Source organism: Oncorhynchus mykiss, chromosome 24 (assembly GCF_013265735.2).
Source record: "Oncorhynchus mykiss isolate Arlee chromosome 24, USDA_OmykA_1.1, whole genome shotgun sequence".
NCBI classification, from domain to species: Eukaryota; Metazoa; Chordata; class Actinopteri; order Salmoniformes; family Salmonidae; genus Oncorhynchus; species Oncorhynchus mykiss.
The window spans coordinates 20762172-20789355 of NC_048588.1; the positions used below are offsets into that span (position 1 = coordinate 20762172).

At 42.8% G+C, this 27184-nt stretch overlaps 1 protein-coding gene and 1 long non-coding RNA gene across 4 annotated transcripts; both read left to right on the forward strand.

The window, feature by feature from the left end:
* The first annotated feature begins 1836 nt into the window (after positions 1-1836).
* On the forward strand, positions 1837-10192 carry LOC110503365 (zona pellucida-like domain-containing protein 1). Its single transcript, XM_036961609.1, has 11 exons — positions 1837-1977; positions 2319-2432; positions 2712-2932; positions 3126-3307; positions 3673-3745; positions 3951-4048; positions 4501-4581; positions 4798-4969; positions 5204-5306; positions 8830-8859; positions 9171-10192. The coding sequence occupies exons 2-11, from the start codon at positions 2327-2329 to the stop codon at positions 9344-9346; spliced, it is 1242 nt and encodes a 413-aa protein (XP_036817504.1). The 5' UTR covers positions 1837-1977; positions 2319-2326; the 3' UTR covers positions 9347-10192.
* A 3519-nt stretch (positions 10193-13711) lies between these two features.
* Positions 13712-16028, forward strand: LOC110503978. 3 transcript variants are annotated; one of them, XR_005039416.1, is made up of 5 exons: positions 13712-14361; positions 14602-14681; positions 14890-14979; positions 15118-15198; positions 15629-16028. It is a non-coding gene; the product is annotated as an uncharacterized LOC110503978 (long non-coding RNA). The 3 variants fall into 3 exon arrangements; XR_002470542.2 differs by having other exon boundaries at positions 15118-16028; XR_002470543.2 differs by lacking the exon at positions 14890-14979 and having other exon boundaries at positions 15118-16028.
* Positions 16029-27184: the final 11156 nt, after the last annotated feature.

Genomic DNA, 27184 nt, shown 5'->3' on the forward strand with positions numbered 1-27184 from the left:
CTGGCTGAAATAGCCGAATGCACTAATTTCAATCGGTGTCCACATACTTTTGTATATATAGTGTATCTGCCACACCCTCTTTGAAGCAATTGTTATTTTCTCAAAGGACAAAAGCATGTTAACATTTAAAAACTATACACTACTTAACCTTTTACTTATAAAACGTCTTGTACAATTAGCAACATTTGTTTTACCACTTTACACATTTATTTTGGGATTCCACCCCTGTAAACGTCATTTGCTTGATGATGCACAAGTGGAGAGAAGAGTCTCACTTCATACAAGCACATTTTCATCTACTTTCCTTCTCCTTGCTGCCTCTCTTCGATTACCTTTGACCTTTTTCAAAAGGAGGCGAGGCAGGACGTAGGAGAGTGGACGCAGGAGTTGAGCAAATCCAATTAAGAAATAGCCATTTCATAACTTCACCTCACCTGTGAGAGTTGAGGAAATTCTGAAATATTCAGAAGAGAGTGGGAGTTGATAAAAGTGCTTCAGTAGGTTATAAAGGAAAACTTTGGTCATCAGTATATATGAAATCTTTGCTTAATTGCTTTAGTTTTACAGATGAAATGTTGAAGGAGCCTGTTATATATTTCAAATGGGTTCAGGGGCCAATCACAATGGGAAAACAAAAAACATGATGTGATTGGTAAATAAGTTTTAAAAATATGACCAATAACATAATGTTTTGTTTTGTATTCTCATTGTGATTGGTCCATTAACAGAGGACACTTTTAAATATACTGCATAAAAGCCTCCTTAATCTTCTTATTGATTCTGTTTGCTCCACAATTTATGCACCTTGGTTGGATCTTGGAGCGAGGTAGCGGCAGTCTGCAATTCACTTCCCTTTGCACCTGAGAACCATTAACACACCGCCAAGCCTTGTCTGATAATGCTTTGCTGTACCAAGAGTAGTATTTGTGACCGTCATGGTTCCACCCCACGTTTACCATTTAGAAAACATCTAATCTCTAGAACAAACCGTTCAAAATGTAGAACTCATATTACCTGAGATAGATTTTTTAGTTCTTGTCATTATAAATTCATAGACCATGTTGCATACTGTTTTAAACTACTTATGGGTCGCTAAGTGTTTGTTTGAAAACAAAACAACCTTGTCCAGTCATGTTACCTTGCTGGCTAATAACCTGGTAACTTAACCTGTATGGTTTAAGATGGCACTGGAAGAAAGGAAAGAGGCTCCTGGATAGGAGATGGTCTTATGTAGTCCATATCTAATCAATCACTTTTCTGGTGCTCCTAAATACTGTTTGGTGTGCTCCTAACTTTTTAAAGTTGGGAGCACCAGTGCTACCAATGACTAAAGTACATTTAGAGCTTTGCAGCTTAAAGTTTTATGAATCAAAAGTAATATAAGTTCATGTAAACAACCTTCAAAACAAAACATCCAATTCTAGGTAGGACCAAATTACACCATAAACTCTTCAGTTTAAATCACAGAATTAACTTTACCCTAAGTGATATCCTGTGCATCACAATTACCTACACACAGCCCTGCATTAGACCATGCAGACCAGACGTGAGTTGACTTTTATGTCCATGTGAATGCAGGCCACGACCCGCTCTCCTCAGCACCTGATGACAGCTTAATTCCCAGGCCTGGCCCCCTGCTGAGGTGGCCGTTTGTGTGGGATGACAGACGGAGATCAGACCAAGGGGAGATGAGTGGGAACCCTGCAAGTCCGCTCAGGTTTCGAGCACCGTGAAAAGATTTGTCCAGGCCATTCACCTCTGATGGAGTTTCCCATGTTCTGCTGGGAAGCACTTTTTATTGAAGTGTTTCCATAATGAGTCCCCATTTCTCTCTATCTCTGTGTGGCACACACATATGCACTCACGCACGCACGTTGGCACACATATTTTGTGGTGAGAGCTGGCCTGTCCATTCGTTTTTTTGCTGCAGCCGATACCACATGGAGCACCGGTGAGCTACCAACTACACAGACCAGGGTAAGATAGGCTCGGGCCCAGGGCAAAGGGATCAGAAAAAGAAGGGAACCGGATTAAAGGGGGTTGGGGGGTCTTGGAAAGAGGAGATTTGTTAGAGTATTTAGGGGATTAGAGTAAAGGGGCTGGGATATTGAGTTTTGGAAAGAGGGGCAGTAAGGGGACCAGGGCAAGATGGTTTATGGTAAATGAGAGGTGTTGGAGGACTTTAGGGGATTTGAAAAGGCTTTTAAATAATTTGAGTACAGCACAGTTACAGACATTCATGCAACACCCTAGATATTTTGAAGATTATACGTTGTCAACATTCTGAAGGATGGAAATGTGTGAACCTCGCTCTCTAGGTGTTAAGATGGAGCGGATATGTTTGATCCTCCTGCTGATGGGTAGGACCACTTCAGTCTTGGCACAGTTTAATGGATACAACTGTGATGCCAACTACCACAGTAGGTTTCCCGGTGAGCATGACAGTCATTTAATCTCTATGTAAATTCTCTCAAATCATTTTAACTTATTCTTAGTTCTGAGAATTGTTGTAGGAATTGCTGTTTACCCTTTTATCTCATTGTCTATTTTTCTCTTTGTCTTTTTCTCTCTCTCTCTCTCGCTCTCTCTCTCTCTCTCTCTCTCTCTCTCTGTCTCAATCTCTCTCTCTATCTCTCTCTCTATCTCTCTCTCTCTCTCTCTCTCTCTCTCTCTCTCTCTGTCTCACTCTCTCTCACTCTCACTCTCTTTAGCGGAGCGCGACATCAGCGTGTACTGCGGGGTTCAGACCATGACCCTGAAGATTAACTTCTGCCCGGTGCTGTTCTCCGGCTACACCGTTGCAGACCTTGCGCTCAATGGTCGCCATGGCGATACCCACTGCCGGGGCTTCATTAATAACAACACGTTCCCCACGGCAGTACTGTTCAGCATCAGCCTCAGCACACTGGAGGCCTGCGGCAATAGCCTGGTGGTAAGGAATACACACACAGATGGACGAACACACACACACACACACCTACTGTTATGTTTTATACTTACACAGGTTTGTATTAATATGACCACCAGAATCAAATGTGTTATATATTTTGGGAGCACGTCTTGCTTGAGGCTAAGGTAGGCGTTGTACTAGATTGTGTATTTAGAGACAATGTCCCTGTCCTCAGGTGACAACAGCCTACGGGGCTAATGCCTACGGGAACATGTCGCTGGTGCAGATTGGTAATATCTCAGGGTACATCGACACTCCAGACCCGCCATCCATCATCAGCTATCTGCCCGGCCTGCTGTACAAATTCAGCTGCAGCTACCCCCTGGAATACCTGGTCAACAACTCACAGCTGGCATCGTAGGTGCCTGCAATAAACACCTGAAGGGCTTCTTTTGAATACAATTTAAGTATTGAATAAGTAGAGATATTTCAGTATTTTTGACAGATGAATTTGACATTTGAAAGATACATTTGACATTTGAAGTCAGTCAACAATTTCATATTGACCTCGAATAGTTTGTGTCTTTTGTGCCTTTTTTAAATTGATGTAGTTCTGTCCTTGAGCTGTTCTTGTCTATTAATGTTCTGCATTATGGCATGTTTCTTGTTTTGCGTGGACCCCAGGAAGAGTAACTGCTGCTTTCACAACAACTAATGGGGATCCTAATAAAACACAAAAAAAACTGTACTAAACTGTACTAATTCATTTGAACCTTTTCTAGGTCATCTGCTGCAATATCAGTGAAGGACAGCAATGGTACCTTTGTGAGCACCTTGAGTATGATCCTTTACAATGTGAGTACACAACATCAGTGTTTTTTAGTGCACACAAGGACTTCATAACAGGACCCTCATAGTGGGAATTCAATGTCAAATAATAACTTGAACATGCTGAAAATACTAAACAAATGATGAGACAGTTTTATTATATAGGAATAGACATACTGTAGCAGAAAAATAGGCAACTTTTTGATTCACGGCCAAACTCCTTTTTGTGCAGGACTCAACCTACAACCAACAACTCTCTATCCCAATGGCCGGACTGGCTTTGAAAACCCGAGTGTTTTCTGCAGTGAAAGCCACAAACCTGGACAAACGGTAAGAGATAAGGAGATCTTCAGATATGAAAAAGTTATATTTTTTGTTCTAGTTTCTACCATTCACAATATAGATGGGGATATGATCTGAGATTTCCAGCATAATGTGACCAGAAACCTATGATTATGACATTATAAGTGCTGTTTAAAAATAATGGAATCGCTGTAACCTTCTCCCACATAACCTGGATGGCATAGAATTGATATGGTAGTCAAGTACAACTGCACTATGCTATACACAGTATGTCATACACATACGCTATAATTTAAGACCTATCCTCTATGCCCCATACCAATTCAGTTCTATCCTCTTTGGTTCATTGCCATTCAGCTGTCCTCTATGACTGTGTGAAGGCGCCAGTGGTGGTGCTAAGAATGTCTGATCTATCCTGTTGTGTTGTGTGGTTAGATCTCTATCCTGTATCAGCCCCGTACTGTTTTGTCTCTCTCTAGATGGAATATCTTGATGGACTACTGTTACACCACTCCCTCAGGGAATCCCAATGATGAACTGCGCTACGACCTTTTCTTTGGGTAATCACGCTTTTTCTCAAATGATGCCAAGATAAATGACAAAAGTGTCCCATTACCCATTCACCCTCAACCACTTATCATAGAGCCCCTTACAATGGGTTCTCATGGTGAATGATAGGACATTTTTCTCATTGAGCAGTTAAAACAGGTCTAGACATTTCAGTACATTTTTGTGTGTGTTCGTGCTTGTGCACATGCGATGCTCTTTCCAAACAGCTGCCATAAAGACCCACAGACAACTGTTTTTGAGAATGGGAAGAGTCAGATGGGTCGTTTTGCCTTCGAAGTGTTCCGTTTTGTCAAACACAGACACCAGAAGATGTCCACTGTGTTTCTGCACTGTGTCACCAAGCTGTGTCGGGTAGATGACTGTGTCCTGCTCATGCCGGTAAGAACATTTGACATCTTACCAAATGGTGTGTTCAACATCAGTACAGTCAGTAGGGGGAACTTCAATGCTCTGCAAATATCAGAAAACATGTACCATATTTCTTGACTTCTGATCAATATGAAGCTTCACATAGTCCATTAATACCTAAGCACTATTCACTCTTCACTATTGAATACAGTTTCATATAAAGGAGTATATGTATGTGATTTTATATTAATATAATATTGGAAGATCTGTGGCCATCGGCGCAGGAGGGACGTAGAGGATAGCCTGGAGTCTCGGCCGTCGTCTGGGGATGCCATCATCACTGCTGGACCCATCATCACCAGGATTGGTACGCAGGATAGTTTTGTCTGAATTCAATTCGATTATTTTGATATCCATGATATAGTTGTAGAGAGAGTATTAAAACTGTATGATGTAATGTAGCCTATACACGATAATCCCTTTCGATTATTGTAACGGTTTTCTGTATGAGAAGGAGAGTCGGACCAAAATGCGGCGTGTAGATTACGATCCATGTTTAATGAATTAACACACTAAACACAAACACTACCAAAACAATAAACTTAACAAAACCCGAAACAGCCTATACTTGTGTATCCTAACACAGAACAATGACATCAGGACACTAAGGACAGGAACAATCACCCACAAACACACAGTGAAACCCAGGCTACCTAAATATGGTTCCCAATCAGAGACAATGACTAACACCTGCCTCTGATTGAGAACCATATCAGGCCAGACATAGAAATAGACAAACAAGACATCCAACATAGAATGCCCACCCAGTTCACGTCCTGACCAACACTAAAACAAGGAAAACACACACAAACGATGGTCAGAACGTGACAGTACCCCCCCTCCAAGGTGCGGACTCCGGACGCACAACTTAAACCTATGGGGGAGGGTGTGGGTGGGCATCTGTCCGCGGTGGCGGCTCTGGCGCTGGACGTGGACCCCACTCCATAACAGTTTTAGTCCACCTCCTTAGCGTCCCTAGATAGGTTACCCTCCTTAAAGACCGCTCGGGACAGAGGGGCAGCTCGGGACAGGGGTAGCTCAGCACTGAGAGGAAGCTCAGCACTGAGAGGAAGCTCAGCACTGAGAGGAAGCTCAGCACTGAGAGGAAGCTCAGGCAGGTGGTTGGATCCGGCAGATCCTGGCTGGCTGGCGGTTCTGGAAGAGTCTGGTCGACTGGCGGATCCGGAAGAGTCTGGTCGACTGGCGGATCCGGAAGAGTCTGGTCGACTGGCGGATCCGGAAGAGTCTGGTCGACTGGCGGATCCGGAAGAGTCTGGTCGACTGGCGGATCTGGAAGAGTCTGGTCGACTGGCGGATCTGGAAGAGTCTGGTCGACTGGCGGATCTGGAAGAGTCTGGTCGACTGGCGGATCTGGAAGAGTCTGGTCGACTGGCGGATCTGGAAGAGTCTGGTCGACTGGCGGATCTGGAAGAGTCTGGTCGACTGGCGGATCTGGAAGAGTCTGGTCGACTGGCGGATCTGGAAGAGTCTGGTCGACTGGCGGATCTGGAAGAGTCTGGTCGACTGGCGGATCTGGAAGAGTCTGGTCGACTGGCGGATCTGGAAGAGTCTGGTCGACAGGCGGATCTGGAAGAGTCTGGTCGACAGGCGGATCTGGAAGAGTCTGGTCGACAGGCGGATCTGGAAGAGTCTGGTCGACAGGCGGATCTGGAAGAGTCTGGTCGACAGGCGGATCTGGAAGAGTCTGGTCGACTGGCAGATCTGGAAGAGTCTGGTCGACTGGCAGATCTGGCTGCTCCATGCTGACTGGCTGCTCCATGATGACTGGCAGCTCTGGCTGCTCCATGCTGACTGGCTGCTCCATGCTGACTGGCAGCTCTGGCTGCTCCATGCTGACTGGCTGCTCCATGCTGACTGGCAGCTCTGGCTGCTCCATGCTGACTGGCTGCTCCATGCTGACTGGCAGCTCTGGCTGCTCCATGCTGACTGGCTGCTCTGGCTGCTCCATGCTGACTGGCTGCTCCATGCTGACTGGCTGCTCCATGCTGACTGGCGGCCCTGGCTGCTCCATGCTGACTGGCGGCCCTGGCTGCTCCATGCTGACTGGCGGCCCTGGCTGCTCCATGCTAACTGGCAGCTCTGGCGGCTCCTTGCAGACTGGCAGCTCTGGCGGCTCCTTGCAGACTGGCAGCTCTGGCGGCTCCTTGCAGACTGGCAGCTTTGGCGGCATCCTGCAGACAGGCAGCTCTGGCGGCTCCTTGCAGACTGGCAGCTCCTTACAGACTGGCAGCTCTATGCAGACTGGCAGCTCCTTGCAGACTGGCAGCTCTATGCTAACTGGCAGCTCTATGCTAACTGGCAGCTCTATGCTAACTGGCAGCTCTATGCTAACTGGCAGCTCTATGCTAACTGGCAGCTCTGAACAGGCGGGAGACTCCGGCAGCGCTGTAGAGAAGGAAGGCTCTAACAGCGCTAAACAGGCGGGAGACTCCGACAGCGCTGGAGAGGAGGAGGGCTCCGACAGCGCTGGACAGGCGAGGCGCACTATAGGCCTGATGCGTGGTGCTGGCACTGGTGGTACTGGGCCGAGGACACGCACAGGAAGCCTGGTGCGGGGAGCTGCTACCGGAGGGCTGGGGTGTGGAGGTGGCACAGGATGGGTTAGACCGTGAAGGCGTACTGGAGATCTTGAGAGCGGTGCTGGCACAGGACGTGCAAGGCTAGGGAGGTGCACAGGAGGCCTGGTACGTGAGACTGGCACCATCTTAACCAGCCGACTAACACGCACCTCAGGACGAGTATGGAGCGCTGACCCAGGTGCCATCAAATCCCCGACACGCTCCGTCGGGCGAATTCCATGTTTAAAACACCAACACAGCAACTCCCTCATTTCTCTCTCCTCCAATTTCCCCATTAACTCCTTCACAGTCTCTGTTTCGCTCACCTCCAACACCGGCTCTGGTCTCCTCCTTGGCTCCTCACGATAAACAGGGAGAGTTGGCTCAGGTCTGGCTCCGGACTCTGCCACACTCTCCCTGAGCCCCCCCCCAAGAAATTTTTGGGGCTGACTATGGGGCCTCCGTCCGCGCCGCCTTGCTTGCTTCGCAAACTCCATTCTCCTATATCCTTCCGCGCACTGCTCCATCGAATCCCAGGCGGGCTCCGGCACTCTCCCTGGGTCGACCGCCCACCTGTCTATCTCCTCCCAAGAAGTATAGTCCATACTGTACTCCACTTTGGGCTGTTCTTGCCTGTTGACACGCTGCTTGGTCCCTTTGTGGTGGGTGATTCTGTAACGGTTTTCTGTATGAGAAGGAGAGTCGGACCAAAATGCGGCGTGTAGATTACGATCCATGTTTAATGAATTAACACACTAAACACAAACACTACCAAAACAATAAACTTAACAAAACCCGAAACAGCCTATACTTGTGTATCCTAACACAGAACAATGACATCAGGACACTAAGGACAGGAACAATCACCCACAAACACACAGTGAAACCCAGGCTACCTAAATATGGTTCCCAATCAGAGACAATGACTAACACCTGCCTCTGATTGAGAACCATATCAGGCCAGACATAGAAATAGACAAACAAGACATCCAACATAGAATGCCCACCCAGTTCACGTCCTGACCAACACTAAAACAAGGAAAACACACACAAACGATGGTCAGAACGTGACAATTATATATTGTATAGTCTTGAAATCTACTGATGGAGGGTTATGTGAGAATAAAATGAGGTGGGATTTGTCAGTATACTCATTGGTTATTCAGTACATTTGTATTAAAATGCATGGTTGTGTTCCTCAATAATGTTGAAACTCTGAAAGCATCAATGATTGATTTTTTTTCTTTACAGATGAAACTCCAATGAATAACTCACAACTCGGTAAGCTCTCTCACTTTGGCACTGCTTGTGCAATGCCTTGACAAGTGATACATTTATTTAATCTATAAACTTTATGATGTCAAAAGATCATTTTTCTGTGCTACATATTTACATTCTTTATACATTCACTACCTTCAAAAGAAAACATGACACCATTGGATTTACAGCGGGAATTATGATAGTAATGGTTAACGCACAAGTTCCACTTCCCTTTTGTGTTTCTTAACCACTAACTGTGGTTTTAGCCTATCTGAGTGAGTATTTGTGTCTGCCCATACTTACTCTTTGTGTGTTTGTGTGTGGTAATCCAGCTGCATCGAGTGGCCACTCCCTCCCGTTGAACCCAGTGACCAGCGCTCTGCTGTCAGGTGTGGTCATTCTGGGCGTGTTCAGTCTGGGCTTCTTCCTGCTCTCGCTCCGCCTCCTCCGCAGACCCCGTCTCCCTACAGCCACACCCTCAGGAGCATGGAACCCTGGCTTCAAATAAACCTCTCGTGGGTGTGCTCTCTCTCTCTCTCTCTTTCTCTCTCTCTCTCTCTCTCTCTCTCTCTCTCTCTCTCTCTCTCTCTCTCTCTCTCTCTCGCACAAGCATTTCGCTACACTCGCATTAACATCTGCTAACCATGTGTATGTGACAAATAAAATTGGATTTGATTTGATCTCTCTCTCTCTCTCTCTCTCTCTCATTATCTCTGACTCATTCTCCCCCTCATTTTTTTTATCCATCTAACTATAACTAATAACTACAGTTTGTATTTGCACTGCAGCTAAAATAGGCAGGTGAGGTGTAATTGGTGTGAAAATACGATGCAGAATGTCAATAACTTGCAAATAAACTCACAGTAGACATAACTGGGATCTCAAACAATTATTCTAGAGTAAGAGGTTTAGCCACAAGCAATAGTTTCACTATGTGCCTATGTACCTACCAAGTAAATACATCAATACATAATAGGGACAGTTATTGTAGAACGGGACCTGTATTTTCTGAAAGGTTTACTTAGCTACTCTACCTTCCTTGAATGTGTACTTACTCTCCATTTCGCTAACGTACTCTTATCTGTCAGCTGTAACAGTCACTGTCATGCCAAACTCTATCACACATTCACGTGTACATGTACATACACATACTCAAGCGCATATTGATGCTGTAAATAGTTCATTCCTACTTTGTGTACAGGGGAACAGTATATGTTCAATAATAATAATGTTATGTACTGTTTTCCTTGTTTTGTTCTGATCCTTTGATAGACCCGTGTATTGTTTTTTTACAGGTAGTGTGTAATAAAACTGACCCAGGTCAGTATGTGAGGCTGATTTCACATCTTTTCAATACCTTAGTGTCTTTTTGTCATCCATTGCTTGGCACGGGGTCAGTTACATTAAAGAAATAAAGGGTCATTCAAATAACCCTGACACCTGGGGATGACTGATACTGTCCTCTACAAAGGCCAGCACCAAAACATTACTTGTAGCTATTTCTATAACACACTGCCTATTTTAACCTGAGAAAAGGTAGGCTTAAGTATAGTACTAACATGTGAGGAGAATTGAAGAAGTGATTCATCATCCTATATGTATGATCATGATGAATATTTATATACCGTATGTACAGTACTTATTGGTTTTAAGTATGGCTGAAATCCTGACTTCCACATAACTTGAATGTTTGTGAAAGTTTTTGCCATCAATGCTTAATTAAAGAAAACTCTAATAACTTGCTCAAGTCAGGATTTCACCCTGTGCTTATTTTATTTGAGGATGATGTGTTTTTTCCCCTTTTTAGGGAATGTGCTATTTGATGTGGAAAGTTAAACAAAGATCGCAATAATCCATTTACTACAATTACTTAATTTCGTATTATGTGTTTAAAGTTATAATCATGTTTATAGGAGTTACAGGGGGGGGGGGGGGTATTTTTCAAATAAACCTTTTACATATCAGTCTGCCTAATGATATTATTTAATGGCCTTCATAGTGCATTAGTATCATTTTAACACTGATGTTGTGGCGTGTTTGAGACTTCAAGCTAGAGTTCAATTGGACCTGATTTAGTATTTTACCCAAGGTCAAATAAAATCACAGAAGGTTTTTGAATATTGTAGAAAGTTTTCAGTTTTCAGAATAAATATGCAGGCAGTTTGTAAACAAAGATACAGCATAAATATAGCTATTTTTGTTTGAATTCAAGCTATTGTAATTCAATTATATGATGATCATGATTTATATACCTCCATATTATAGGAATATGATCCCAGTGACCTGCTATAACATGTCTAACTATAACATGCCAATGAAATGTAACCCACACTACAATCCTGCAATCTGGGCCCTTTATTGTGCTAATCCCATATTTCAGCAGCTATTATACATTATACTCTTTGTCCACAATGGCTGTTGATGACTGAGAGGAGAGAAATGAGAGCAGTCATCCCCCTCTAGATTTACTATCTTTGATAAGCGATATGTTTTGTTTTTTCATGGACAATATTCAACCCAAGTTCAGGTCACTGCCAGGTCCAAACCCAGGCTGCATTTCGTTTTTTCTAGTGACCAGAAAACACATGATCTGTGAAAAAAGGCAGAAAGACCCTGATATGTTTAAGTGTACACGTCATGACAATGACAATGTCATGTATGTGTGTCCATTATCCTCTCTATGGTTTTGTGCACTTCACAAGGGACCATGGTAACCACCCATGTGCTCTAATATGACTCTAATCAAATTTGAACTTTGGGATAACTCTGTATGAAAAGCGCTATACAAATGAAATGTATGTTTATTATTATTATTTATTCATCAGGATAAATGTTTTCCCTTCCCAGGTGGCTGACCTGACAAGATCAGGTTTTCCACTGACCTTCATGCAGTTCCTTTCAGTCCCACTACTGATTCCAGACTGAAGAAGAAGACTAGATATAGACACTAGATATAGACACTAGACATAGACACTAGATATAGACATGATGCATAATAAGTATGTGGACTCACTCTTCAAAGTCACACAGGGCACGTTTCTTGGTAACGTTTTTGGTGACATTTGCATATCATATTTGGTTTTATTTGAATTGGAGTCACATTGTCTTTTTTTCATAGGTTCATTATGCATATGTGTCTGGGTGGGTGCTTTACATTATTCAGACATGCTCTGTATAATATTAGTACTTTCCCCAACACAGGAAGAATTGAATTTGTTCAAAGTGTTTTTGATAACTGTAATCAGTACTTGCTCACTGTAATGTATTTGAAATGATCATATCAACAAAGGGATTCACTTGATTAGTATATAGGGCTTTAAAGATGACATTTTTTATGTTATGTTAATTACTCACCCAACATAAAAAAAATATAACATTTTAATGCTCATATACTACAGTGCTGAAGCCCCCTCCCTTAAAAGTGGTTGAAAACTAGGTGTGGGTCACCTAAATCGTATTAGAACTTAAAGGAAACAACAAGACGCCCCTCACATTGTGTGTGTGGTCCCTAAAGACCATGAACCATATACTTACCTGATTATTATGTTTCATATAAGCATACAAAGGGGAGCAGGATCACACACAAAGTCATAAAGCCACCTGCCCTATGTTTACCATATAACTTTGAAAGGGACTGTGTAGGGTTTCATGAATTTGCCTCCAGGATAAGTAAGACCTGGTGCTTTATCCCCAAAAGTGAATGGTTCCCACTACCTTAGACAACCCCACCAAGATGGCAATGACCCTGTTTCCAACCAATCCCAAGAAAGTATGAGAACTATATAACTAGTCCTGGTCCCTATATATACAACCTGTCGACAGTAAATGTACTACAGATTGCACACATCTAGGAATATGGAGTCATCCCTTAGCATTTCATGCTAGTCTATAAATTGGATTTTGGATTTGCACATTTTGTGCTTGACATTGACATCTGTGTGTTTTGCTGCAGATCTTCAGCGAGGACAGATTGGTGAGATGGATTTATGGAGCTTCCTCATACTGACTTCCCTGTGGATTGTGGGCCATGATCAGACCATCACCCCTGCTGAATGTGGGGCTTACGCCAGACAACCAGGTATAGTAACTACATCACTTCTACAGTTCACCTCTTGTTTACTGTAGCTAATCCTAACCATCTCAGCTTCATCCAAGACAGTGTTTATGATAAAGGATTTGAGGTGGGCCTCCCGAGTGGCACGGCGGTCTAAGGCACTGCATCGCAGTGCTTGAGGCGTCATTACAGACCCAAATTCGATCCCAGGCTGTGTCACAACCGGCCGTGTTAGGGGAGGGTTTGGCCGTGGGGGCTTTAATTGGCTCATCGCGCTCTAGCGACTCCTTGTGGAGGGCCAGGCGCCTTCAGGCTGACTTCGGTCATCAGTTGAACGGTGTTTCCTCCAACGCATTGGTGCAGCTGGTTAAGCGGGCGGGTGTTAAGAAGCGCGGTTTGGCGAGTTTTGTTTCGGAGGATGCATTACTCGACCTTCGCCTCTCCCGAGCCCTTTGGGGAGTTGCAGCGATGAAACAAGATCGTAATAGGATCATAATTGGATTGCAAAAAGGGGGTAAAATACACAAAAAAAGGGTTTGAGGTGGATAGGATTATAGTCTTGTTATTTGAATCATATCTGAAACAGCTATATTGCTTCAGAGCAGGGACACTTAAACTATAGTGGTTTATCTGTATACATTAGCTCAGAATACATTTGAATGTTTTTAATCTTACTCAGTGTCTTCCTGCATCTATCAGAATACACAGACATCTCTGTGGTCTGGGGGACCTCCTCCATTGACCTCGCTATTCAAATCTGCCCTGCCATCTAGTCTGTTGATCCTGAACCACATCATGGATAACACAGTCTGTAAGGGAACTCTGAACACCAGAGTGATTCCTCCTGTCCTCAGATTCAGCTTTCCCCTTTGCCAAGGGGACGCCTGCGGAAGTGTCTTCTTGGTGATTATTAATAGGATAATGTTTATGTATGCTCTCCTCTGCCCTGGAGGAGTGTTGTGATAGAGGGAAGGCTCGCAGCACCACTGACCTTGACTGAGGGGAATGAGGGAGCAGAGAATGTATGTTTCTGTCAGAGGTTTTGACTCCTGTGAAACTTTTAAAACATTTGAAACTTACCTTATCACGAGCTAGAAAGTAACACTAAATTGAACGCCCATTTACGCTAAAGAACAGGTGATGGCTTTCAGTCTAAAAGAAACTTCAAGGGAATGAGAGATCTCGTTTTCTGGTTTGCTTGTGTGCTGAAGAGGTGTCCTTCTGACAGAGAAAAATGCTATTTTGTACACACTATTGTACACAGCAACCTTCAAAGCCACATAGTCAACATGTGTTCCAGGAACAGGAATATTCTCAGACTTCTTCAGCCTCCAGACGTTCAATGTGAGCGCCGTGGTCCGATCATACGACCCCAACATTGGAACGGTCACCTATAATTCTGAGCTCAAGTACTTTTACTCCTGTGCTTACCCTCTGGAGTGCCTCGTCAAGAACACCCTAGTGGACATGTAAGTGAAAATATTTACTGGATATATCGCTTACATTTGAAAATCAGACACTGCTCTGCAATTGAAACTGGGCACCCAAACAGTTGTTTTGTTTGCAGCATGATATTACACAGTTCAAACACAGTTCAAAGCAGTTGATCTTTCTGTGGGGAGAGTGTTAGCCTGGGTCCTGCTGTAGTAATCAGTCAGCTACACTGGATCTAGGTACTCTGTCTGACCTTTCTCTTTTCCCCTCTTCAGGTCAGCCTCCTCCGTTACTGTGAAGAACAACAATGGTAGCTTCATCAGTGAGTTTATCATCTGAGCAATGCCCTGTTAAGGTTAGGACAACACAACCAGCACCTACGTAACACCCCCATTCATGTACACACGGCTGCGACATGGCAAAGTGGCAATTTGCCAATGTGCTGCCACCTTATAAAATAACTCTAAACCTCTACCAACATGTGTAAACATGCCTGATCATATGTCTGATCTTATGTAAGTGTGCTTTTATAATGGTGCCATCTTCCTTTCTTACATCACCAGGATGCAAACTATACCACACCCCTGGTTATCCCTTCTCTTATTGAGCACTAATGTCTACATTCAGGTTTTAGCTGCCAACCTGACTTGCCAGTAAGAACCTTCTTGTTGTGTTCCCTCTTAGCCTAGGTAATAATTAATAATCGAACAGTTTTAGAATGTGTATAAAGGGTACTAGTTGTGATCTGAATTGTCTGACTCAGTTCTGATGACCTCACTCTTTCTCTACAGATACCATGTGCTTCTGGACTGATGGTATGTGTCCGTCTCCCCACTGCTCTCCATCTCAACATTCTTTCATCTCTTTGTATCGTAAGTCAATAAAGAAAAAAACATCTTCAATCAAATATTGAAAAAGTGGTTAGTTGCCCGGTTCATATCAAATGAGTATTCATTGTTTTTTATTTTTATTTTTACATCACCTTTCTTTAACCAGGTAAGCTAGTTGAGAACAAGTTTTTATTTGCATCTGCGACCTGCGAATTAACAAGCGTACAGTCAATAACACAATAGAAAAAAAAGAAAGTCTATATTTAAGTCTATATATTGTAATACTGGGCTTGATTAAACATTTTGCCTCCTTTGCATTCAGACACAGTGCACCTGCTCACTAGATAATTTAACTATCTCCATCCAGGTTCCTCTTTATCTAGTAAGCTCAATGCAAAATGGAGGAGTAGCTACTTTGTCTAGGCACCAAGGGGCCATGTTCAATCATTAATAATCTTTCTGTATCTAGCAGTCTGTTGTCCTGCCTGTGTGCAAATGGGCAATTGTGAGGTGAGGTTCACCTTTTTTGTAAAGCTGCTCCATTGATCAGATGACCACCATGCTGGAGAATGGAGACAGCCAGAAGGCCTGTTTCTACTCTGTGATTGCACCACTTGCAGCAACTTCCAGGTACAGTACTATTGATCTGACCACACAACGTTAGGCCCAATCCATCCACAACAGATGTCACAGCTGTAGTTGTTGTCAGATTTACAAATTAAAGTAAAAAAGTTAGAAAACGAAGGGTATCCTCCAGAAGTCACATTTGGCCTGTCTAAGTTTACAGCCCGGTCTCATACACTAAACATAACATAGTAAACGAGGGACACTGTTTGGTATGGTTTTATGAGAGGGAAGGTAAAGGCAAAAAACGAAAGGAGTCTGGTTGGTCGAGGTGGATAGGTAGGCATACAATGCAAATGTCTAGCAACCCAAAGAGTCCTATTTTTGTAACATATCATAGGAATTATAATTCGTAACATATCATACGAAATGGATGATGGACATCCAAAATAATACAATCCATACCAAACGTAATATTTGATACTAATTTCAGTGTTCCGGATTTTTGTTTTCTATGTTACCTCTACCCTCACCTCAGGACCCATCAAGACCATGGCAGAGAGCTGTATGTTCACTCTCTATGTACCTTCAGTATATTCTATATAGCAATATGCTCATAATAGGACGTTATATCTTTCCTAAAAGACATTTGTTAATGTAATGATAATTTCACCATCATTATGTTCAGTAGGCCTACCTATTGTTTTCCAATTCCATTTCCAATACTAACATGTAATGCCAATTTGTTTGGAATAATCTTATGAATACTGTTTTTCTGGGGTTTTTTCAGTCTCTCTTACTTCCAAAGAAGAGGGTACGTTTTTCTTTATCAAGTTAACTCTACTATCATATGACAAATTAGTGGCAGCAAATCCTTCGCTTTTAAAGTTGTTGACATCATTCTAACAGGAAGGTCAGAGTTGCTCAGATGGGAAGAAGCTTTTCCACTGGCTGTTGGTGTAATGTGTCATGTTGCTCCCTCTCCCCTTTGTGCACAGCGCTTTCTGGTGGCCGAGGGAGCAGCTTGGGTACGTCTGTTGGCCTGGGGATTGCTGTATCAGTTCTCATTGTGGTTGGTGTGGCTGCTCCACTGATGGCTGCAACCGGTTAAGCTAATGCCAGTGTCTAAGACTACCATGCCAAAGCCCTTTGGTCATCAGGAGATAGAGACATGACATGAGATTGACAGAGTAGCATTTCAATACTGGTGGAGGTGTGAAAGTAGTGTTCTCTTCTACTCACTCAACCGTGACTATCGTTTTGGCGTTGTTTACATTTCTTTGGATCACTTGAGAAACTGTTTCGGGGGTGGTAACATGAATATTCTCATTGGTTTAAAGCCTTATGGCTCTCCTAGTAAATAACTGTGTTATACCCGGATAAAGCACTAAATAAACTTCAGTTAGTGCTAAATACAGCTGCTAGAATCCTGACAAGAACCCAAAAAATCTGATCATATTACTCCAGTGCTAGCCTCCCTACACTGGCTTCCTGTTAAGGCAAGGGCTGATTTCAAGGTTAGACTGATAACCTACAAAGCATTACATGGGCTTACTCCTACCTATCTTTCCGATTTGGTCCTGCCGTACATACCTACACATACGCTACGGTCACAAGACGCAGGCCTCCTAATTTTCCCTAGAATTTCTAAGCAAACAGCTGGAAGCAGGGCTTTCTCCTATAGAGCTCCATTTTTATGGAATGGTCTGCCTACCCATGTGAGAGACGCAGACTCAGTCTCAACCTTTAAGTCTTTACTGAAGACTCATCTCTTCAGTAGGTCATATGATTGAGTGTAGTCTGGCCCAGGAGTGGGAAGGTGACCGGAAAGGCTCTGGATCAACGAACCGTGCTTGCTGTCTCTGCCTGGCCGGTTCCCCTCTAGCCACTGGGATTCTCTGCCTCTAACCATGCCGTCCCTAGGAGGGGTGCGTCACTTGAGTGGGTTGAGTCGCTGACGCATTCTTCCTGTCTGGGTTGGCGCCCCCCCTTGGGTTGTGCCGTGGCAGAGATCTTTGTGGGCCTTGTCTCAGAATGGAAAGTTGGTGGTTGAAAAGATATCGTTCTAGTGGTGTGGGGGCTGTGCTTTAGCAAAGTGGGTGGGGTTATATCCTGCCTGTTTGGCCCTGTCCTGGGGGTATCATCGGATGGGGCCAGAGTGTCTCCTGATCCCTCCTGTCTCAGCCTCCAGTATTTATGCTGCAGTAGTTTGTGTCGGGGGGCTAGGGTCAGTCTATTATATCTGGAGTACTCCTGTCTTATCCGGTGTCCTGTGTGAATTTAAGTATGCTCTCTCTAATGCTCTCTTTCTCTCTTTCTTTCTTTCTTTCTTTCTTTCTTTCTTTCTTTCTTTCTTTCGTTCTCTCTCTTGGAGGACCTGAGCCCTAGGACCATGCCTCAGGACTACCTGGCATATTGACTCCTTGTTGTCCCCAGTCCACCTGGCCGTGCTGCTGCTCCAGTTTCAACTGTTCTGTCTGCGGCTACGGAACCCTGACCTGTTCACCAGACGTGCTACCTGTCCCAGACCTTATGTTTTCAACTCTCTAGAGACAGCAGGAGCGGTAGAGATGCTCTCAATGATTTGCTATGAAAAGCCAACTGACATTTACTCCTGAGGTGCTGACTTGTTGCACCTTCGACAACTACTGTGATTATTATTATTTGACCATGCTGGTCATTTTTGAACATTTAAACATCTTGTCCATATTCTGTTATAATCTCCACCCGGCACAGCCAGCCTGGTTCCTCTCTAGGTTTCTTCCTAGGTTTTGGCCTTTCTAGGGAGTTTTTCCTGCTTGCTGTTTGGGGTTTTAGGCTGGGTTTCTGTACAGCACTTTGATATATCAGCTGATTTAAGAAGGGCTATATAAATACATTTGATTTGATTTAACAAGTAGGATGAACCGTGACTATGGTAAACACAGATAGTTGACTACTGACCCTGTAAGAAAACCTAATCTTTAGTTGGATAGGCAACATGGACAGTGTAATGTGTATGTACAATCCAGAGCTGCATTTTAAAGTTGAATTCAAAACTTAATATTATTGTAATCTTGATTGTTGTTGCATGTTATATAGAATTAAAGATTAGTTGCAAATGACTGTACCTTGCAATCAAGTGATCTCAGATGCCATAAGGATGAGTGAAAATGATGTATACTTTAAAAAAAATCTGTATTCCAGAAAGATTACTAAAAGTTCATGTTAAGATTAATTTCTTATTTAATTAAGTCATGACCTTTATATCCAAAGGAAGTGAGACTAAGGACTGCCAACTTTTCCTGTCTAAAATAGGACTTTTTCAAATAATATATAATAATAATAATATGACGACCTATAATTTTCTGACGACCTATAATTCTTGTATCATGGATACTCAGGTCGGTTTCTGTTGCTTTACTTTTGGATTGATGCTTAAAAACTTGTAACGAATCTCTTTGTTGTCTGAGGAGGAGTAGGAAGGATCCGACCAATATGCAGCATGGTAAGTGTCCATGTTAATTTATTAGACTGAACACACAAAACCAAAATAACAAAGTGAAAGTAAGAAACTAAACAGTTCTGTCAGGTGAATACACAAAACAGAAAACAACTACCCACAAATCATAGTGGGAACACAGGCTACCTAAGTATGGTTCTCAATCAGAGACAACGATTGACAGCTGCCTCTGATTGGGAACCATACCAGGCCAAAAGCAGAAATACAAAACACATCAAATGCCCACCCCAACTCACGCCCTGACCACACTAAAACAGAGATATAAAAAAGGAACTAAGGTCAGGACATGACAATGGCTTAGATCCCGCTAACGGGATCGATATGACAACAGCCAGTGAAAGTGCAGGGCGCCAAATTCAAAACAACAGAAATCTTATTATTAAAATTCCTCAAACATGCAACTATTTTACACCATTTTAAAGATAAACTTGTTGTTAATCCTACCACAGTGTCAAATTTCAAAAAGGCTTTACGACGAAAGCACACCAAACGATTATGTTAGGTCTGCACCTAGTCACAAAAACACAGCCATTTTTCCAGCCAGAGAGGAGTCACAAAAAGCAGAAATAGAGATAAAATGAATCCCTAACCTTTGATGATCTTCATCAGATGACACTCAGAGGACTTCATGTTACACAATACATGTATGTTTTGTTCGATAAAGTTCATATTTATATTCAAAAATCTCAGTTTACATTGGCGCGTTACGTTCAGTAATGTTTTGCTTCCAAAACATCCGGTGATTTTGCAGAGAGCCACATCAATTTACAGAAATACTCATCATAAATGTTGATGAAAATACAAGTGTTATGCATGGAACTTCAGATAAACTTCTCCTTAATGGAACCGCTGTGTCAGACTTCAAAAAAGCTTTACCGAAAAAGCACACCATGCAATAATCTGAGTACAGTGCTCAGACAACAAAACAAGCCATACAGATATCCGCCATCTTGTGGAGTCAGCAGAAGTCAGAAATAGCATTATAAATATTCACTTACCTTTGATGATCTTCATCAGAATGCACTCCCAGGAATTCCAGTTCCACAATAAATGTTTGATTTGTTCGATAAAGTCCATCATTTATGTTCAAATACCTCTTTTTGTTTGGGCGTTTAGTACAAAATCCAAACTCATGAGGCGCGGGCAAGTCCAGGCGAAATTTCAGACAAAAAGTCATATTGCAGTTCGTAGAAACATGTCAAACGAAGTATAGAATCAATCTTTAAGATGTTTTTAGCATAAATCTTCGATAATGTTTCAACCGGAGAATTCCTTTGTCTGTAGAAATGCAATGGAACAGAACTCTCACATGAGCGTGCGTGATCAGCTCATGGCACTCTGGCAGAGCCCTGACTCAATCAGTTCTCATTCCCCCCTCCGACACAGTAGAAGCATCAAACAAGGTTCTAAAGACTGTTGACATCTATTGGATGCATTAGGAAGTGCTATATAAACCACATAGACACTGTATATTCGATAGGCAATGACTTGAAAAACTACAAACCTCAGATTTCCCACTTCCTGGTTGGATTTTTTTCTCAGGTTTCTGCCTGCCATATGAGTTCTGTTATACTCACAGACATCATTCAAACAGTTTTAGAAACTTCAGAGTGTTATCTATCCAAATATACTAATGATATGCATATATTAGCAATTGGGCCTGAGTACCAGGCAGTTTACTCTGGGCACCTTATTAATCCAAGATACTCAATACTGCCCCCAGCCATAAGAAGTTAAACTCTATGTTGTGGAAACTGTTATCTGAAACCTTTGTATATTTCCAAGAAGTGAATGGTTTTAGTTGTGTATATACACCGCCAAAACTATGTAGACACATGAAAGTATGTAGACCTTCAAATTAGTGGATTCAGCTATTTAAGCCACATCTGTTCTTGACAGGTGTATAAAATTGAGCTTACAGCCATGCAATCTCCATAGCGAAACAACATGGCACCGTCATAGGATGCCATCTTTCCAACAAGTCAGTTTGTCAAATGTCTACCCTGCTAGGGCTGCCCCGGTCAACTGTAAGCGATGTTATTATGAAGTGGAAGGTCTAGGAGCAATTACATCTCAGCCACGAAGTGGTAGGCCACACAAGCTCACAGAACAGTACCGTGGAGTGCCGTTCTCACTACCGAGTTCAAAACAGCCTCTGGAAGCAACATCAGCACAATAACCGTTCGTCTGGAGCTTCATGAAATGGGTTTCCATGGCCAATCAGCCGCACACAAGCCTAAGATCATCATGCGCAATCCAAGCATCGGCTGGAGTGGTGTAAAGCTCGCCTCCATTGGACTCTGGAGCTATGGAAACGCGTTCTCTGGAGTGGTGAATCACGCTTCACCATCTGCCAGACGGATGAATCTGGGTTTGGCGGATGCCAGAAGAATGCTACCTGCCCCAATTCATAGTGCCAACTGTAGAGTTTGGTGGTGGAGGAATAATGGTCTGGGGATGTTTTTCATGTTCCAGGCTAGGCCCCTTATGTTCAAGTAAAGGGAAATCTTAATGCTACAGCATACAATGACATTCTAGGCGATTCTGTGCTTCCAACTTTGTGGCAACAGTTTGTGGAAGGCCCTTTCCTGTTTCAGCATGACAATGCCCCTGTGCACAAAGCAATGTCCATACAGAGATGGTTTGACGAGATTGGTGTGGAAGAACTTGACTGGCCTGCACAGAGCCCTGGCCTCAACCCCATCAAACACCTTTGGGATAAATTGGAACAGGCTAGGCTACTCTACTTGAAGCCAGAGATGCTTCTCTTGTTGCAGAGTTGTGGCCAGTTCTATTTCATGTGAATATCAGAAAACGAATGAAAATTCTGTTTATTGAAATGTTCAAAACTCACTCAAAATGATTGCCAATAATAAACGGACCTCCTCTGACTGGGTTGAAATGGAACTGACCCTAATCCAATTTGTAATTGAAAAATGTAGGGCGACAAAATAAATGGAGAAATTAAAGAGCCTATTTGATGGAATGTAAACACAGACTGCCTTTTCATTACCATACAGTAAACATTTGGTAGATTTGTTCATCTGTCATAGGATGATTTTCCTTCTAAGTCCAGTACAGTACATGCTGCTCTTCCAGCATCTTCCCACTAGAGGGTATCTAACCACCATTTTCAGTTTTTCAGCATAGTGTTAATGTTGGTGAGTCTATGATTTACTACTACTCTAACAAACGAAGGATATAGTGATAGAGAGGAATCGTCAAAGATAAGCTTGTGCTGTCTGCAATGCAGTGGTAGGGAGTGCCTTTATTGTTTAACTGGCCTTCCAGTAAATTAGAGCACTTACAGTGCCTTTGGAAAGTCTTCAGACCCCTTTGACTTTTTCCACATTTTGTTACGTGCCTTATTCTATAATGGATTAAATAAAAACAAATCCTCAGCAATCTACACACAATACCTCATAATGACAATTGCGAAAAAAGGGGGGAGGGACTTGGTCAGGGAGGTGACCAAGAACCCGATGGTCAATCTGACAGAGCTCCAGAGTTCCTCTGTGGAGATGGGAGAAACTTCCAGAAGGACAACCATCTCTGCATCACTCCACCAATCAGGCCTTTATGGTAGAGTGGCCAGACTGAAGCCTCTCCTCAGTAAATGGCACATGACAGCCCGCTTGGAGTTTGCCAAAAGGCACCTAAAGACTCTCAGACCATGAGTAGCAAGATGCTCTGTTCTGATGAAACCAAGATTGATTTCTTTGGCCTGAATGCCAAGCTTCATGTCTGGAGGAAACCTGGCACCATTCCTACGGTGCGTGGGGGTGGCAGCATCATGTTGTGGGGATGTTTTTCAGTGGTACGGACTGGGAGACTAGTCAGGATCGAGGCAAAGTTGAAAGGAGCAAAGTACAGAGAGATCCTTGATGATAACCTGCTCCAGAGTGCTCAGGACCTCAGACTGGGGCGAAGTTTCACCTTCCAACAGGACAACGACCCTAAGCACACAGCCAAGACAATGCAGGAGTGGCTTTGGAACAAGTCTCTGAATGTCCTTGAGTGGCCCAACCAGAGCCAGGACTTGAACCTGATCGAACATCTCTGGAGAGACCTGAAAATAGCTGTGAAGCAATGCTCCCCATCCAACCTGACAGAATTTGAGAGGATCTGCAGAGATGAATGGGAGAAACTCCCCAAATACAGGTGTGCCAAGCTTGTAGCGTCATACCCAAGAAGACTCGAGGCTGTAATTGCTGCCAAAGGTGCTTCAGTAAAGGATCTGAATACTTATAAAAATGTGATATTTCAGTTTTTTTTTATTAGTAATTTAGCAAACATTTCTAAAAATCTTTTTTTTCTTTGTCATTACAGGGTATTGTGAAAAGATTGAGGAGGGGAAAAAACAATTTAATACATTTTAGAATAAGGCTGTAACCTAACAGAATATGGAAAAAGTCAAGGGGTCTGAATACTTTCCGAAGGCACTGTATATCATGATGTCTCTTCAAAGTAATCTTAGCACCATATTCTTGACAGGTAAAGTGAGTGGTCTGGCTTTGTTTGATAATGGTGTCCTAAAAAATACAAGGTGAATATGTTGTGTGACCTTATGAAAAGTGATCTGCCTGAAATAGGGGGGAAAGGTCGAGGCACTGTCCTTAGCCTTTTAAGTGGGCCATATAACAAACTCTGTGACAGGATGACCCATTTTGAAACAGCAGAAGATAAATCAGTTGTGTAAGTAATCACCGTAATGATTAGTGTAATTGTGTGTTAGGCATAAATATCCCCTCTCTTTATAAGGGCTTCTTTATAGGTGAATTAAAATAACAAGGACAGGCGTGTGCTTCTCTAATAGTGTGGATATTAACCTTTAGCTACAGATGGTTCTCTAAAATGTTAATACTCTGGATCTAGTCTGGGGAGTGGTTGGTTTGGAACTCTGTGTTCTGTTTGGTTGCTCTGCTTCTGTTGCTACTGTATTTATCTGGGCCTAACTTGACAGGCCAGATGGAACACATGACCATTACAGTAACACAATAATGCATGCTCATGATGTGATTTGTTTTAGGTAAGTGCCTGTTAGTATTGTTGGGGAAAACAGCTGCCTGCAACCAGTGCCTTGCCTTCCACAGATTCGTGTTGCTTTATATACAGTACAGAATAGAAATAAATCATGCATTCAGTTGAGATTGAATTTTGCCAATGTGGGAGAAAATCTTATGTGGTTTTAGAGTATACACCTTTTTTGAGCCACACTCACCACAGAATGACAGAAACAAGAAACAATCACTATCTCAAGAGCTGTCTCACTGGGCACAGACTTCAATTCAACATCTATTTCACATCTGTTCCACGTCATTTCATTGAAATGACGTGGAAACCATGTTGATTCAACCAATGTGTGCCCAGTGGGGTGAGACTAATGAATCTATTGATCCGTCTTTAAGTATAAGAGCACAAGGCGAGACCCAAATGCAGACACAGGAGGCAGATGGTTGAGCTCCGATATTTATTACAACAAAAGAGGTAGGCAAAAGGCAGATCGGGGACAGGCGAGAGTTCATAAACCAGGTCAGAGTCCAAACAGTACTAGGGGATAGGCAGGCTCGAGGTCAGGACAGTTAGAGTGGTCAGGCAGGCGGATTCAGTGTCAGGACAGGCAAGCATCAAAACCAGGAGGGCTAGGAAAAAACAGAGACTGGGAAAAATAGAAGATAGGAGAAATGCTGGTTGACCTGGCAAATCAAGATGAACTGGCACAGAGATACAGGAAACACAGGGATAAATACACTTGGGACTAATGGAGAAAAGAGGAGACACCTGGAGTTGGGTGGAGACAATCACCAAGACAGGTGAAACTGATCAGGGTGTGACATTAAGGGTAATATTACACTGACTCAGCTGTACATTATTTTGGGGATTCTATTGCTGAGCAACTGTTTGCATGGCACTGTGCTATAATTGGTCAGACAGGACAAGTATGAAGGATTGATAGACCTGGCCTACTGTAATTCAGGTCAGCCATATGAAGAGTGAGAGTCTATCAATTTCACGTACTAAATCAACAAAGCCTTCTCTTTCTTTCTTTACAGACACATCGCTCTGTCTGTCATAGAGCTCTGTATTCTGACAGAATTGAAAAGAGTGTTAATGTTGGCATGGATACAAGGCAGGTAAACTGCATGGCCCTTAGAACAGATATGACCAGCTGAAGATGCATTAGATGACACATTAGATGTGGCCCCAGAGACACTAGTACACCAGATTTAGATGTTTGAAAGAGGATTGGGTGTGTGCACAATCATGCATGTATATGTGTATTTGTGCATATGTGCTCACATGTCACACACATGTGTGTGCCATGTGTGTGTGACTGACATCTCTTTCAAAGAGAAACCTGACCAGTTGCTCTGCAGGTCACCGTGGGCATCTCTTTAGATACAGAGCCTAGACCCACAAATACATGTTTTAACCAGGAGAAGTGTTAGAAGATAAAGGCAGAAAGTTTATGGTCATGCAAAGGTGATTTCTAATCTTATGATCCAAGCACCTGGTTTAGATTTGGAATTTCTCAAATTGTCTCCCTATTTTCCGCAGGTATGTGGATATGAGACAACAAGAGGGTTGGGTCTGTCTCTGTCTTTATGCAAACAGTACAGCAGACAAAGAAAGACAAAAGTATGTCAAATCCCCCCAAAAGGAGGGGTAATACTACTTTCGAGGAATAGCCCTGCTTGTCTTCTTGACCGCTACACAAACGTATTACACATATTTTACTAGACTATTATAAAACTATAGGTAGACTATTATAAAACTATTGGTAGACTATTATAAAACTATAGGTAGACTATTATAAAACTATAGGTAGACTATTATAAAACTATAGGTAGACTATTATAAAACTATAGGTAGACTATTATAAAACTATAGGTAGACTATTATAAAACTATAGGTAGACTATTATAAAACTATAGGTAGACTATTATAAAACTATAGGTAGACTATTATAAAACTATAAGTAGACTATTATAAAACTATAGGTACCTACAGAAGAGTAGAGTAAAGAAAACCCCTGTGGAATTTCTAGGTGAAGTGGTGGCCACCCAAGAAACAGGATTTGAGTGTCCGATTCACAACTCATCAGGAGTCCACCAAACCCCCGTTAAAGCATGGTGAAGCTCATCTATTGACTCTGGTTTGAGACTTTTACTTATTTCAGAATAAACTTGAACAGCGTTGATCTCTTCCTCTCTCTCTCTCTATGAAATTCATTCCCCTGTTCCCATCTTGATATCCCATATAGTCTTAAATACATCTTCTGAAATGGGTAAGATCATCATCACCCTGACCTGCTTCATCTTAACATATTTGTCAAGCAAGCCACCATTCTCTCAACATTGGGCCCTTGTTAATGATTGATGCGGCACCTCTTAATGTGATGGATGAAGCCCCCGCTGCATGCCGGGATAGGGGGCAGAAGGCTCCTCCTGTCTACTCTGTGAGTGTAAGTGAAGGGAACACGCCTTGTGTCTGTCTCTCATGGAACAAAGGCACATTTAATTTAAACTCCATCAATAATGCACAGCCAGGCAGACAGAAAGCAGGGAGGGGCTAAGGCAGAGAGGGGCTGAGGGAGTGGGGGAGCACTGAAGAGCACCAACCTTAATTTGATAGAAGCAACATTTTCTTAAAAATGTATTTGTCAGATATGCACACAGTAATGTCTTAGCTTTTGCTTTATCAACACTCACGGCTCATGGCTTTTACAAAAACATGTGTTTCCTTTTAAAAGATTCTGGTGCATCCCTTACAACCTCCTAAGTGGTCATATTGTCAGCAAAAGGGAAGTATGTAGAACAGATACAGTGCTGACATTGTCAAGCCAGCACATATATTATGGCAGACCCCTGATTTTGCAATCACAGAGTTAGTAGTCAACAGACTTGGGGGCAGAGAGTGGAGTAGGGAGGATGGGAGGGGGAGTGGTTGAAAGGAAATGTT

Excerpts from the sequence above, each read along its gene's own strand:
- LOC110503365 (XM_036961609.1), top strand. The coding sequence starts at position 2,327 with ATGGAGCGGATATGTTTGATCCTCCTGCTGATGGGTAGGACCACTTCA. Across the intron at positions 3,308-3,672 it reads AACAACTCACAGCTGGCATC|GTCATCTGCTGCAATATCAG; the intron begins GTAGGTGCCTGC and ends AACCTTTTCTAG. Across the intron at positions 4,582-4,797 it reads CGCTACGACCTTTTCTTTGG|CTGCCATAAAGACCCACAGA; the intron begins GTAATCACGCTT and ends CTTTCCAAACAG.